Genomic DNA, 12,427 nt, shown 5'->3' on the forward strand with positions numbered 1-12,427 from the left:
CTGGACCTGCAATCACTATTGACTTCAGCAGGACTGTGTACAAGCACAAAGTGTTTAACTTTATGGAACAAGTTATCTAATAGCTGCCCACTAATACTGTACTAATATTACTTGATTATAATCTTCTGCTTAGCAAACCTTTTCAAAGCCATTTGGATATTGCATTATTTTGTACTCACAATCAGGAGGCATTTTTTCCGTAAACAGCTTGTAATATTCTTTTAGAAGTTCTAAGTTTTCCTGGTTAATATTTTCCTGCAAAGTGGTATCTCCAAATCTATAAAGAAGCACAATAAAATGATGAAAAAAACCCAACCCCAAACGAAACCCCAAAACCAAAGCAAAGCTAAATTGTCCTTCAGATTTTTTTTACATAAGGAATTTTTTTTTTGTTACATTCCGGTGTTTTGTCAAATATGTAATTGTTCATCTCTCATGTACTTTGGAACTAATATTTGGAAACAAGGTCATCACTCATGGATAAATCTTCCAACAAATTTGAGACAAAGTAACCAATTTACAGACAAATGTTCAAAAAAGTGCATATTCTTTTTCCCTTCACAAACTGCGTATGAACTCAAGGGCTCTATTTGGGAACTTCAAAGAGCATCATAGGCAGAGAACACCAACTCCTACATCTCTTACTGCTACTGTTGCTTAGGTATATTAATTCCTACCAGAGCTAGACACTATTGAAGCTGCACAAGATGGAAAAGATGCAAGTGTCAGGTAGAAAACCTTCTGAAGAACTAATTTCTGCTGTTGTCTGAGAATATTCACTATAGTCAAATTGATTACTGCTCTGTGCCCTCTCTACCCTACACTGCTCCAGAGCTGTTAGTTATCTTGGTTTTTTGTATCTGAAACCAATGAGAGGAAGATTTCTCTGCTGTTGAAGAGCAATTTCACCATTACGTTTCACAGAGTTATGACCCGCAGGCTAGTTGGCTTCAGTCATCTGCATTTAAGCTTGCTGCAGCACACAGATCTCAGCAGTTGCTCTACACTGCTACAGATAGCTCAGGAGCATCTTCTGGGGTTTCCTGCAGCAGTCAAATCTGCTGGGAACACATCCAAATCCTCATTATCATGCACCTTGCAGAAAACCCAGAAAACATCAGGATGTTATTAAGTTTATCCACGCATAGACTAGCTAAATAGGAAAATATCTTTCTCCCGAGACCAAATTTCTAGAAAGTCGAGTTTCACGTAGGCTAAAAGAAAAAAAATATCTCCTGGTATCTCTGCTATGAAAGATATGAATATCATATAAACACAGGAATGTCCCTTAGGCAGTTAAAGTCAAGTTTTTGCAACTCATCTTTAGAATAGTCTTGAAATTAAGAAGAGAAAGACAGACAGAAGATGAAAACAGTCAAGGAAATGGAGAAGTACAGAAAGAGAGGCATGAACAGGTAAGTGAAAAACTCAGGCAGAGAAAACAGGACACAAATCAGAAGATACCCAATGTACTGATACAACATGCAGAAGGGAATGAAATATTTAAATGGGTCAAAGAGAGAAAGGATTCAGCTACTTTCTCAGTAGTCACTGCTACACTGTCACATGAGATTATTTCTTTTATATCAGATATATTTTCGACTGTGTTAATAATTGTCATTTTCAAGAACGTTTCAAGTTCTCTAACCAACTACTCATCCCTTTCACCATTAAAATGCTAGTTTTTACTGTCTTCTGATTCAGATTATGTGTCCCATTTCAGTTTTCTACTTCGATTTTCTCAGACATCACCATTCACAACTCAGTGAAATTTCCTACAAACATCTACTAAGCTGCCCAATGGCATTCCTTAGAAGTCTTCCTCAACAGACCGATTCTACTCTGCTGTCTACAAAGTACAGGACACAAAACCGCTCTTGTGCCTAACTTCTTGCCTATTGCCCAGGTCAATATTTTTTCCACTGTCTCCCTCTATTTCCTCAGCCACACTTCCACTTTTGGTTTTGAGTTTATAGCAAATGCAACCTAAAGATACGTATTATGTTTCTTGGATGCTCTGTTAATAAAATCAGTAAAAATTATTTTTTTATTTTTAAATGTAGTTGTCTCATTGTTGATGTCTATTTTACAGTTTCAGCATTGATCAAACTTGGTAATTTGACATGACTGATAGATGCCCTTCTCTTGTAAGAGAACATTAACATGTTGGTTAAATGTTGACTGTTACTGTATTACTTAATTAGTTTCCAGCAATCTTTTCAGAGGACTAATATTAACACATCAGAACTTTTAACATCAGCCTTCATGCTTCTACAAACATATTACTAATGCATTCCTTATTATTAATTACCAATCCTCAACCTTGGAAAATGCCCTAAAAAGCTCAGAAAAATGAAAGGTTCTTTCTAGCTTATGACTTTTCCAGCTTCTTCAAAAGTTGTTAAAAAGAACTTTTTTACTTAGGAAGAACTTTTTTACCAAGAGAGTTATTAAGCATTGTAATGGGCTGCGCAGGGAGGTGGTGGACTCCCTATCCCTGGAGATATTCAAAAGATGCATAGATGAGGTTCTGAGGGACATGGTTTAGTGACCAGCCTGGTAGTCTGAGTTCAGTGGTTGGACTTGATGATCTTAAAGATCTTTTTAAACTGAAATGATTCTGTGATTTAACTTCATCTTATAGATAAATTAGAATTTCAAACTTTCAAAAGCATGTTTAGGAAGGCCAGAGTACTGTATCTGAACAAACGTCTACATCTGTGAAATAGAAATCCATTTTATATCTGTATCCAAAGGAAATTTGGTGTTGACCATATGAAACGAAACTCTGCGTAGCATCATACCTGCACTTGGACTATTTCATTGTCCTGCATTACTTCACAGCTTGTGGTTATTTCCTTTAATACTTATTAAAATACACACCAATAACACGAGACAGATCAAGATTTATTTTTCCTCTTGAGAGATGTCCTGTATTAGCATGGTATACTTAGACAGAACATGAAACATGATTTTTTCTTACCTCTCTGCAAGTGTTTGCTGTTCATTGATTCCAATATTAAAGAGTACTGGATACATGCGAAGAAGCTTTCCTTCTTTAATCTCTTGTGGCAGCAACTCAAACATCTTTGCTGGAAGCTGGACCTCTATAATGTAATGTTCACTAGGAAAAAGAGAAAGAAGACTAAGGATGGGAATATTGATTGGTTTGCTTAAAATTATAACCTTTCTAAATTATAGAGAACATGTAGACTTATGTATCAGTTCTGTCCTTAATTGTATCAAACTATAAAATGTGAAGACTCAGCTTGAGTATTTTAAAAGCATAAACAAGCTATGTGGGAAAAGTCAGATATATATTATTATACACTCTTGATACTGATTTCTTTACTGAAGTGAAAATGGGACTAAAGATGAAAGCAGTAAAAGAGTCTTCTGCTACCAAAAAATGAATGAGAATACCTCAACTTTTAAAACGCATCTTGCTGAGTTACAAAAAACAACTTCCTTTCAGAAGTCACAACTGCATCCTGCATCCTCTCTAAATGTAATATGAACAAAAATCTTTCACAAAAACCCAAGGCAAAATTTGCGTTTTCTTCAGTGGCTGGATTTTCTCCCTGGGGATAGAAAGCATCACCAATAACAAAATCAACTCTGTGAAGATAATAATTGAAGGCTCATTACACAAACATGAATCCTATTTTTAGGAGAAGCAATATCATACATAGCAGCTTGGTTTTGGTCTGAATTTTTGCAAAACATGTTACTTTTGGCTACTAATTCAAACTCTGCACATATGGAACCCTGTCTTTCAGGATTAATGCCTGACCCCATAACAGAAACAATGTCACGCTGTTAACTTGGCTTTTCTTAGCTCTCTTTCCATTATTAAAGCAGTCTAATAATTATAAAAACAACCCCACATACAAAAAATCTACTTTTCTCCAGGATTTGGCATTTTAGTAATTTAAACAGGAGGGCCAATTGGTAACAAAGACTGAAATTTTCTGTGCTGCAGAGCACGTCTGGTATACTACCAAGATGGAAGAGTATTACAGCAACAGGAGGGGAATAGGATCTATATCCTACCTGTGGAAACCAAGCATACGAAGTCACTCAACTTTGGCATGCAAAAAGATGGAAAACAGTTTGCAACTACTAAAATAAACCTATCATGAGGTTCTTCCTATCATTATTTTCATCAATTATGTGTTTGCTGAAGAATTAAAATACAATCTGGATTACAAGTGTAGAATTTGGGGGAGAAAAGGCAGAAAATTGATAAGAAAAAGGACAGTTTCTGCAGGAGCTCTGAGAACCTTGGCATTACAACTTGGATAAGCATTTTCAGCTTAGAAGAACTAATGGTTGTGTTTGAACCTCTGCCCTGCTCATATAGCTGAGGACAAAATAAAATGGATCGAGCATAGACTTGTGATTGAAATATAAATACATTCAGCTAGGGCAACTGCACATGCTTTGCTATGTGCTACAACTACTGTGTAATCTTTGAGCAAATGGCAGATGCTCCCTGCTGAGGGGGTTATCAGTTTTGAATGGAGGATATGTCTCACAGGGCAGGGGGCAGAGAGAAATAGTTCTCAAATAAGTCTATTTGCTTTGTATTTTGTTTAATTCCTCTCATGTGAAGGAAATAGAGAGATAGCAAGGATGACAGTAAAGAACAAATGACCTTTGCATAGCTGCACTCACTCTCAGCCTGCAAGTAAGCATTCTTTGCTGCTGTCTGTACTACTAGAACATTCTTCTGTGATGAGAGTTCTTTCATGAGGTTGAGAAGAAATGTTGGTTTAGTCTAATATGAAGAGCATATGCAACAACCAAAATGCCATCAAACCACTGCATTGTTACACTTCACACCCCAAAAATCACTAAAAATCTTTCAGTGGGTGGAAGAACACTGAGAAATGATGACCTTCAGACATGACAAAAATATATCAGTACCATTTGAAAGTTTTCCTTTCTCCATTTTAAAAAAAATATTTTTCAAAACAGTTTTTGAAGTCTCAGAGATAGTATTTGGTACATTTTAAAAATCTGCAACCAATTCCATAATGAAAACAACCTACTTCTGATCACATAAGGAAAAAGCTATCAAGCTATGACAGAGAGCTGTTTAAAAAGTCCAGGAATGCTACTGAAGTCAGATGGGTTTGGGGTGGTGGGGGGTGGGAGTGGAGAATACCAAGTATTGAAATCTTGAAGACTTGTTTCACATTAATTTACCAAAAATCCCATGGGTCTTATGGTTCTACTTAAATAAGAAACAGCAATATAGCAATATATTTTATCACCATATGGCTAGACTCAGTGCAGAGATGCCAGGTGATCTTGGAATGAGATGGATAAGGTGGCTGCTACATTTTCCAATAAGGAGGAAAAATCAGTGCATAATTTTTAAAATTTTATAATATCTCAGGAAAATGGTGGAGAAATCCAGCATATTTAAGAGACTAATAAATCATTATCTCTTTCAGAACAAATGGCATCAAGTTAGATATTAAATATTTAAACATATATGACTTCATTAAAACAGGACTGCTGAAGAACATCACTTCTTTGACTTTATTTGCCATATTCTCTACTATTTGTTATCATTGTATATGAAGATATACAAACACTTGTGGTTCTTTTAGAAGCCTTCTAAAAATTATCCCCATACTGCTGTGGGCCATGGACCCTGCAGCTATCTGTGCTGAAATTGCACATCTTTAGTTCATTGCAATAAACACAAACCAAGCCAATTACATGCACTTTTGCTTTGATTTGTAACAGGAAAAAAACCCGCACACATGTTCAGTCACTGCACCTCAGCTGGGAGGTGCTTTACCCAGCTCTTCTTTTGACTAAGGTCCACTTTTTAGATCACTTCAATGTGGCTGTAAATGCTAGGCCCATCATAGGCAGGATGAAATCATCACATCAAATCCGGGATGCTTCAAAGTTCATGTGCAGAGTCAAATACATGTTATGAAAGAAAAATGTTTTTAAGTGTTAGCTACTTTTGCCTATAATAAAAAACTTGAGTGCTTGAACAGAACTTCAGCTGACCTGGACAGTCAGGGTCAGTCACTCACATCAGTAGGCTGGAGCACTGCTAGTCAACGCAAGCTCTTTACAGTGATTTGTTTGTTTACACAGAATCTCAGTCTTAAGCACTTGCCTAGAAAAACAATTACAGGGGAATACTCTGACTCTGCAAAATAAGAATTTGTAGCTTCATTTTCTGGCTTGCATTTCTACAGACTTTTAGTCTCATTTTATCGAGACACATCATAGAAGAACCAAAATGAACTAAAAATTGTGGGGTTTTTAAACATTAATTAGAAAGTAATTCAGTTTTCCACTCTTTTCATGGTTGACTTCCAATGCTATCTGACAGGAGATGTGTCATCACAGCTCAAACAATAGTGCTTCTCCACATAAGCCTCAAAGACTTTTTTTTGGCCTGATACCTATTCTGTCCAGTGAGTATCTGCCAGTAAGTACAGTACAGCAATCACAGGCAGTAACTCTTCTTCCTAAAGACTGACTACTCCATCAATCCAGAATGCCTGAGGCAGCTTAAAGCTTGAGTCTCTTTCAAATCCAAGACCTCCTAGTGTGACGGTTCAGTGTACTGCAGTAATGGCATCGAGGCACTAAACGTAGCTGCTGGATTTTTCAACATTTTTGACTGCTGTGATTTACAAAGGATGTATTTCTTCTGCTTTGTCTACACACCATAATTATTCTTAACTATTCCTGATGTGTTGCCTATCATACTCTGGTCTTCCTGCTACTTACTTAAATTCTTTGTCAGGAGGCCCGTAGGATGAGAGTGATACATCGAGAATAATTAAGTAAATCAGTGGTGAAAGCCCCCTTAGGAGGAAAAACATCTTTTCTAAAAGTTGCTGTTTTTAGTTGAATTTAATTTACAGTTGTCTTAAGAATAATGATACTATCAAGGAAGTGATTTCTGCAAAAGTAAAAATATTTGAAGCTTCAGACTATAATAATAATTAAATGAAAAACACGTTCCTCTTGTGTACCAATCTTATTAACCCTCCTATAGCCACAAGTACTTAAGTATTTCAGTTCATGTCCCAATATTCAGCAGTGCTTATGCAAGATGCATAATGTATTAGCAGCATTACCTAAGGATTTCTGTGGTTGTATATGCCCTGTGTGAGCTCCAGCAATTAAGACAGACTTCATTTTTCAGAAGCGACCACTATGATTTGGAGTCTCCATCTTAAGACAACGAAGGCCTAACTTGCAGAAATGCAATTTGATTTGTCACACTGAAATACAAGTTCTTGAAAACTTAAAAACAAGGTTTCTTCAGTTAAAGGCCACTTCTGTAAATATTGACCTTGTGGCTTCTCTTTCTTTCAGTATCTATACATGAAAAATGCAACAGAAACACTGCACAACCTAGACACTGTTTGGATAACTTTCTATAAAAGAATTGGAACTTCTGGCATTTCATCAGGGAAGCAACACAGAACCCATATTGCTACTGGCTTTACAAGTCCCTACTACTTTATTACATCTCAGTTCACCTCGTGAAAAGTAAAACTACTGCACTTTCCATATAACAGAAATCAGCAACAAGAAAACCATAATCTGGGTTTTCATGTGCTGCAGATTAAGACTACATGCCATGGGCTCCAGGAAACAAAGTTCTTACCGCCTTCCAGTTATAATTGGCAAAAAATCTTCTGATTTGGCTTCAATGACTTTAAACATTACTTTCTGCAAATCTGAAATTCCTACAGCCATGTCTTCTAGCATTCCTGCTTCTTCACCTATATGGAAGGATTACAGAGGTTATTAGCAGGGTAGACAGATCAGTCATTGAATAGGTTATAGTAAAGTAATACAGGGATTATATTTTCCAGTCTGTGCATCTAAAAATCACAGTCCTAAATCCACAATAAAGTAACCTACATAAAAGCAGTCTGATTTTTAGAACTGCTGACACTTCTCTGTGGCCTAAATGATAACTATGAGTATATTAAGCACCTCTGAAAATCAGCCTACTCTATATGTGCATAGAATAACCTCGGAAAAGCCATTTTTGTCTATTCTGAAAGTGTTCTAAAAGACTTTCCTGCTGATGAAGGACAAAGGTTTTGAGAATAACAATGAGTATTATGCAAAAGGTAGCCTGACAGCAATATCCAACTGAGGATCTGTAATTGCCTGTCCATTAAAGAGCTGCACAAATGCTAAATTCCTCTACTTTGGTAAAAATCTCTGATTTGGGGACGGAATCCAATACATTTAGTTTAAAGCCTTTAGAAACATATGGCAGTTTCCCCCTCCAAATGTCCTTTTTAACATCTATCAAAAGATGGCATCTGTAACAAGTCAAGAATTAAGCAGTTTTCAAGCTATCTTCACAACACCAACACTGGCATGGTGAGCACAGAGACTGACAAGAGTCAGTAACTGTTTAAAACTGCTGTTTGGGTTACCTTTATAAACCTGTTGAGTCGGGCCAAATGCCTATACCAAGGGAGACTGTTTTTACTAACACTGAAAGTTCCACTAGCTGTTCTGAAGTAGTCTCCTGTATTTAAGACAATGCATTTCAGTACTCCATATGGTATAATAAGCAACTAATGTTCTCAGAGGAACTGAAAGGAAAATAATTGAGTAATTTTTGACGCAGAATTGACAATTCAAAGTATCAATATATTCAATTCTACTGTTATATGGAAGTTGGCTGTCTCTTAAGGATAATATTTGTTGATGCAGTAAGTCAAACTACTGGAAGCAGTACAGAGGTTAAAATGATGGAACTTTATCCAAAAACAATACTTACTATATGTACTAAGGAGTCCTTCATATTGCACAAGCAATCCAACAGTATGAAGCTGTTGCAAAAATCCTTGATCATATAAACCTGTGTGCAATTTGATTATAAACCCACAGACTAATCCAGCGAGCTACAAAGACAATAGAAAAAGTGTGAAATTAACAAGTGTACTGATATAACCTCATTAAAATGAGGCTTACTATCAATATACACAACAGAGGTAATAGATATTTGAGAAAAGAGCATAGATATTTCTGTTTAGTGACTACATATGTAATTTCATAAAGCATATTACGGAGGCTTTTTTATTGGTGTAAAAAGTAGCAATTCTATGAAATATTCCCTCATTTTACATTAGATAAGCTTAATTTTGTTCTTGTGCGGTTGTGTGCTATTTACACTAACTTAAGCAAGACCAGAACCTTTGTTGGCAGGCTACAAACACATAAGGCTGTGAATTACGATGGATTTGAAAGCAGTTAGGAACCTAATGCAACTGAATCTCCTCGGCAGTTGCAGTCTAACTCCTTATTTATGTTATGAAAAACATATAAGTTAAGGGAGAAATTAAGCAAATAATTTAGAGAAAAATCTATGTGGAAAACATGAACTACAAGGGAATATCCAACAACCTTCAGTTATTTACCAAGAGAAGACAAGTCTGAGAAGAGACATGCCAATAGTCTTCAAACATATAAAATACTGCTACAAACTGAAAACAAATAACATCCTTCATTTCCAAGGTGAGCAGGAGAAAAAATATATAGCCTGAATAGCAGCAAGGAATATTCAAGGCTAGACTTAAGAGCTTCACCTTTGGATGAGGATACTGGCATATAATCTATGAAGACTAAAAATAGCTTTATGGATCCTTCTGTGTGTAAAAGGGAGATTAGATAATGTTTTCCAGTCCATTGCAGACTTACTTCTTTGACTTGGTGATATAGTTGCTATGAATTTCCATTTACTATTAATTTCTCTATTACATTATAAAACATTTAAGCGGATGTAATGGAAAAATACATGAAAAAGTTGTGTTACATTGGAAAAAGAAAAAAACCAAACTACAAAACTCAAAAACTCAAGCAGTGGCATGAATTGTATGCTTAATTATAGCATCAGTAAGAGAAAAGTGAAAAAAGACAACCTACTGCTTGACTAAAGACGATGTCTCTTCTTAAGGTCAGCATCAAACACTGTGGCAAGCCACAAGCAAGTTCCTGGAGCAGAACAAATGCCATTGATTGCTTTGCCCTGGTCACCACCTCTCCCATGCAGTCCTTCAGCGTAATCACCAGGGGATAAAGCTGTTCATACCAATCACCTGGAACAAGACAGATTGTCCATTCCAAAACAGAAAATTTGCAGTGAAAAAATCCTTTTCAGAAGGAAAGGAGGGCTGCAGTGGCTGCATAAATTGATCTACACTTTAAAATGACCCTGCAGCTCTATCCTAACCATTGCAGAACAGGAAATGCCACTGGAGAACGTGCTTAGAGATAGGACTCCATTTTACCACTGAGACTGGGGTCAAATCCTTGGCCTGCATCCAACTGTGTCCTGAAACAATGATTTTTTTAACAGATCTGACTTCACTGTAAAACTTGCATTAATGTGTTACAAACAGAGCACAGAGAGATACATGTGAAAACTCATTTAGCACAAGAAGAATACAGTGCAAACGATCTGCTTTCCAGTACTGACAACTTGCTATCTAAACAAAGGAAGTACCATAAAAAAAATCCCAAAAGATAGAAAAGGGGAAAGAGTCTATATCTCAAGAAAATGTGGGTCCTGGAAGGCAGAACAGAAGAACAAATAGATACCTGGAAGGGTATTATTATCTGTCTAATGTACAGGCTGAAAAAATACTAACCTTCAGGTCACATTCCTTTTTCTTTTCAGCTTCTCTCTACATTGTTCTCTTTAAATATTTAGAGATATTGAACTCATTTTTTTAGCTACTTCAAGCAGAGAGGTTTAGAACTATTTTGTAATATGTTTTGCTCTGTTAAAATATATGCTAGGAATACCAGAAAAAACAAGCTAGCGAAATGCTTGAAAAAATAGGACTCCTTAATATGTTACAAATGAAACAAATTGATAACTAGGAATGGAAGAAAATCAGAACAGCTTACTCAAACATGCTCAAGTACTGAACTTGTTTCAGGAGTTAAAAAAGCAGACCTGCATTGTAGTTGCAGATAGTTTCACTCACCTCTCTAAGTTGAGCAAATAATAATTAAAAACCAACCAAACAAACAAAAAAATCACCTTCCTTAAGAATCTCAGCCTCATTGTTATAGCTTAAAATGAAAGAGAAATCAACACTCCAGAAGAATCTATCTAAAAATAGGGAGTGTAACTGACTTAATACAGTCTATCACTGACTCATTTTCTATAGATTAGTGTAATTAGGAATCAATGATAATTAAAATCTGTTCTTTTAAAATTGTACTTAGGTGGAAGATAACAGCATGTTTTTTCAGGTAACATTCTGAGCCAGGCCAATGAAAGACTCATTAGTACTGAAGGAGACAGGAAGACCTAGCTGCCTCTTGCAATGTCAACTTGACTAAGCTCCAGAAAAATATGTAAATGAATAAAACTGTAGCCAAGAAGACTGGAGAGAACTTTGAAAGCCAGGAGAAGCTGCAAAAACGTAAGGTGCATGAAAGAGGAAAAAGGAACGAGAATAGAGAATTATTTGGGTTCTTTTGCAAATAATGTGTTTATGCTCAGGCAACGTATAACACAGTCATACATTTTAAGTGTTAGTAATACATGCTGAAGAACTGTTCCCTGGAAAACAATGGTGATGAAGTTAGAACCATCATAAACAAAATGGAATATAAGCCATCCCAAGTTTTATGCTCCAGCAAACAGAGGTGATTTTATATATGCCATCAACTAAGACAATACTGATACAGCATATGCCAAGGTCTAGGGTACACAAAGAAATCGGTTAAAAAAATTGAGAGCTTGTGGAAAAGAGCTACCAAGATTTAGAGTTCAATTTCCTTAAGCCTATGAAAAAGGCTGAGCAGCAATTTGATTTCCCCTCTTCACAAGGAGAAAATAACAAGTACTTACAGGCATGTTCATTCTAGGGAATAAAAGCAAAAAGACAACCAAAGACTGGAGGCTCCTGTGAGACATAATCAAATTTAGAAACACAGTAGACAACAAGGTGCGACATACTTGAAGTCAGACTAGATAGATGTCATGCTTAGGCCCAGCTGACAACGAAGTACCACGCAGCCTCTTGCTCACAGTCCCCCCATCCACCCCGCTCTCCTTCCTTGGGATGGCAGAGGCCTCAGCGAGACAGGAGGAGAAAAGATCACCAAGGACCTTTAGAATCCAGACAAGGGCAGGGAGGGCTCACTGCCAGTTATGGTTCTGGGCAAAACAGACTTGACTACTCAACTTAGAGAGGAAAGTAAGAAAAGTTTATTCTACTACACAAAAAAACCCCAGGATGGTGAGAAAAATACAACCAGCCTTTAAGATCTCCTTCCCCCACTCCTCCCTTCTTCCTGGGCTCAACTCCCTGCCCCTGATGTCTCTATCTCCCCCTGCCACCAACAGTTCAGGGGGGCGGGGAATGAGGGTTTGTGATCAGTCCCTCAT

General features: G+C 36.7%; 1 protein-coding gene across 4 annotated transcripts in view; it reads right to left on the bottom strand.

Annotated features, from left to right (window-relative positions):
- INPP4B (inositol polyphosphate-4-phosphatase type II B) overlaps positions 1–12,427 on the bottom strand; it is a 344,498-nt gene that overhangs the window by 46,049 nt on the left and 286,022 nt on the right. For all 4 annotated transcript variants that reach the window (XM_061992339.1, XM_061992338.1, XM_061992341.1 and 1 more), the window contains 5 exons: positions 9,946–10,118; positions 8,801–8,924; positions 7,661–7,778; positions 2,984–3,124; positions 180–277 (listed from right to left, as the gene is read on the bottom strand). In XM_061992339.1, the coding sequence (XP_061848323.1) occupies positions 180–277; positions 2,984–3,124; positions 7,661–7,778; positions 8,801–8,924; positions 9,946–10,118 (654 nt within the window). The remainder of the gene's footprint in view (positions 1–179; positions 278–2,983; positions 3,125–7,660; positions 7,779–8,800; positions 8,925–9,945; positions 10,119–12,427) is intronic.

This window comes from Colius striatus, chromosome 3 (genome assembly GCF_028858725.1).
Source record: "Colius striatus isolate bColStr4 chromosome 3, bColStr4.1.hap1, whole genome shotgun sequence".
Lineage (NCBI taxonomy): Eukaryota > Metazoa > Chordata > Aves > Coliiformes > Coliidae > Colius > Colius striatus.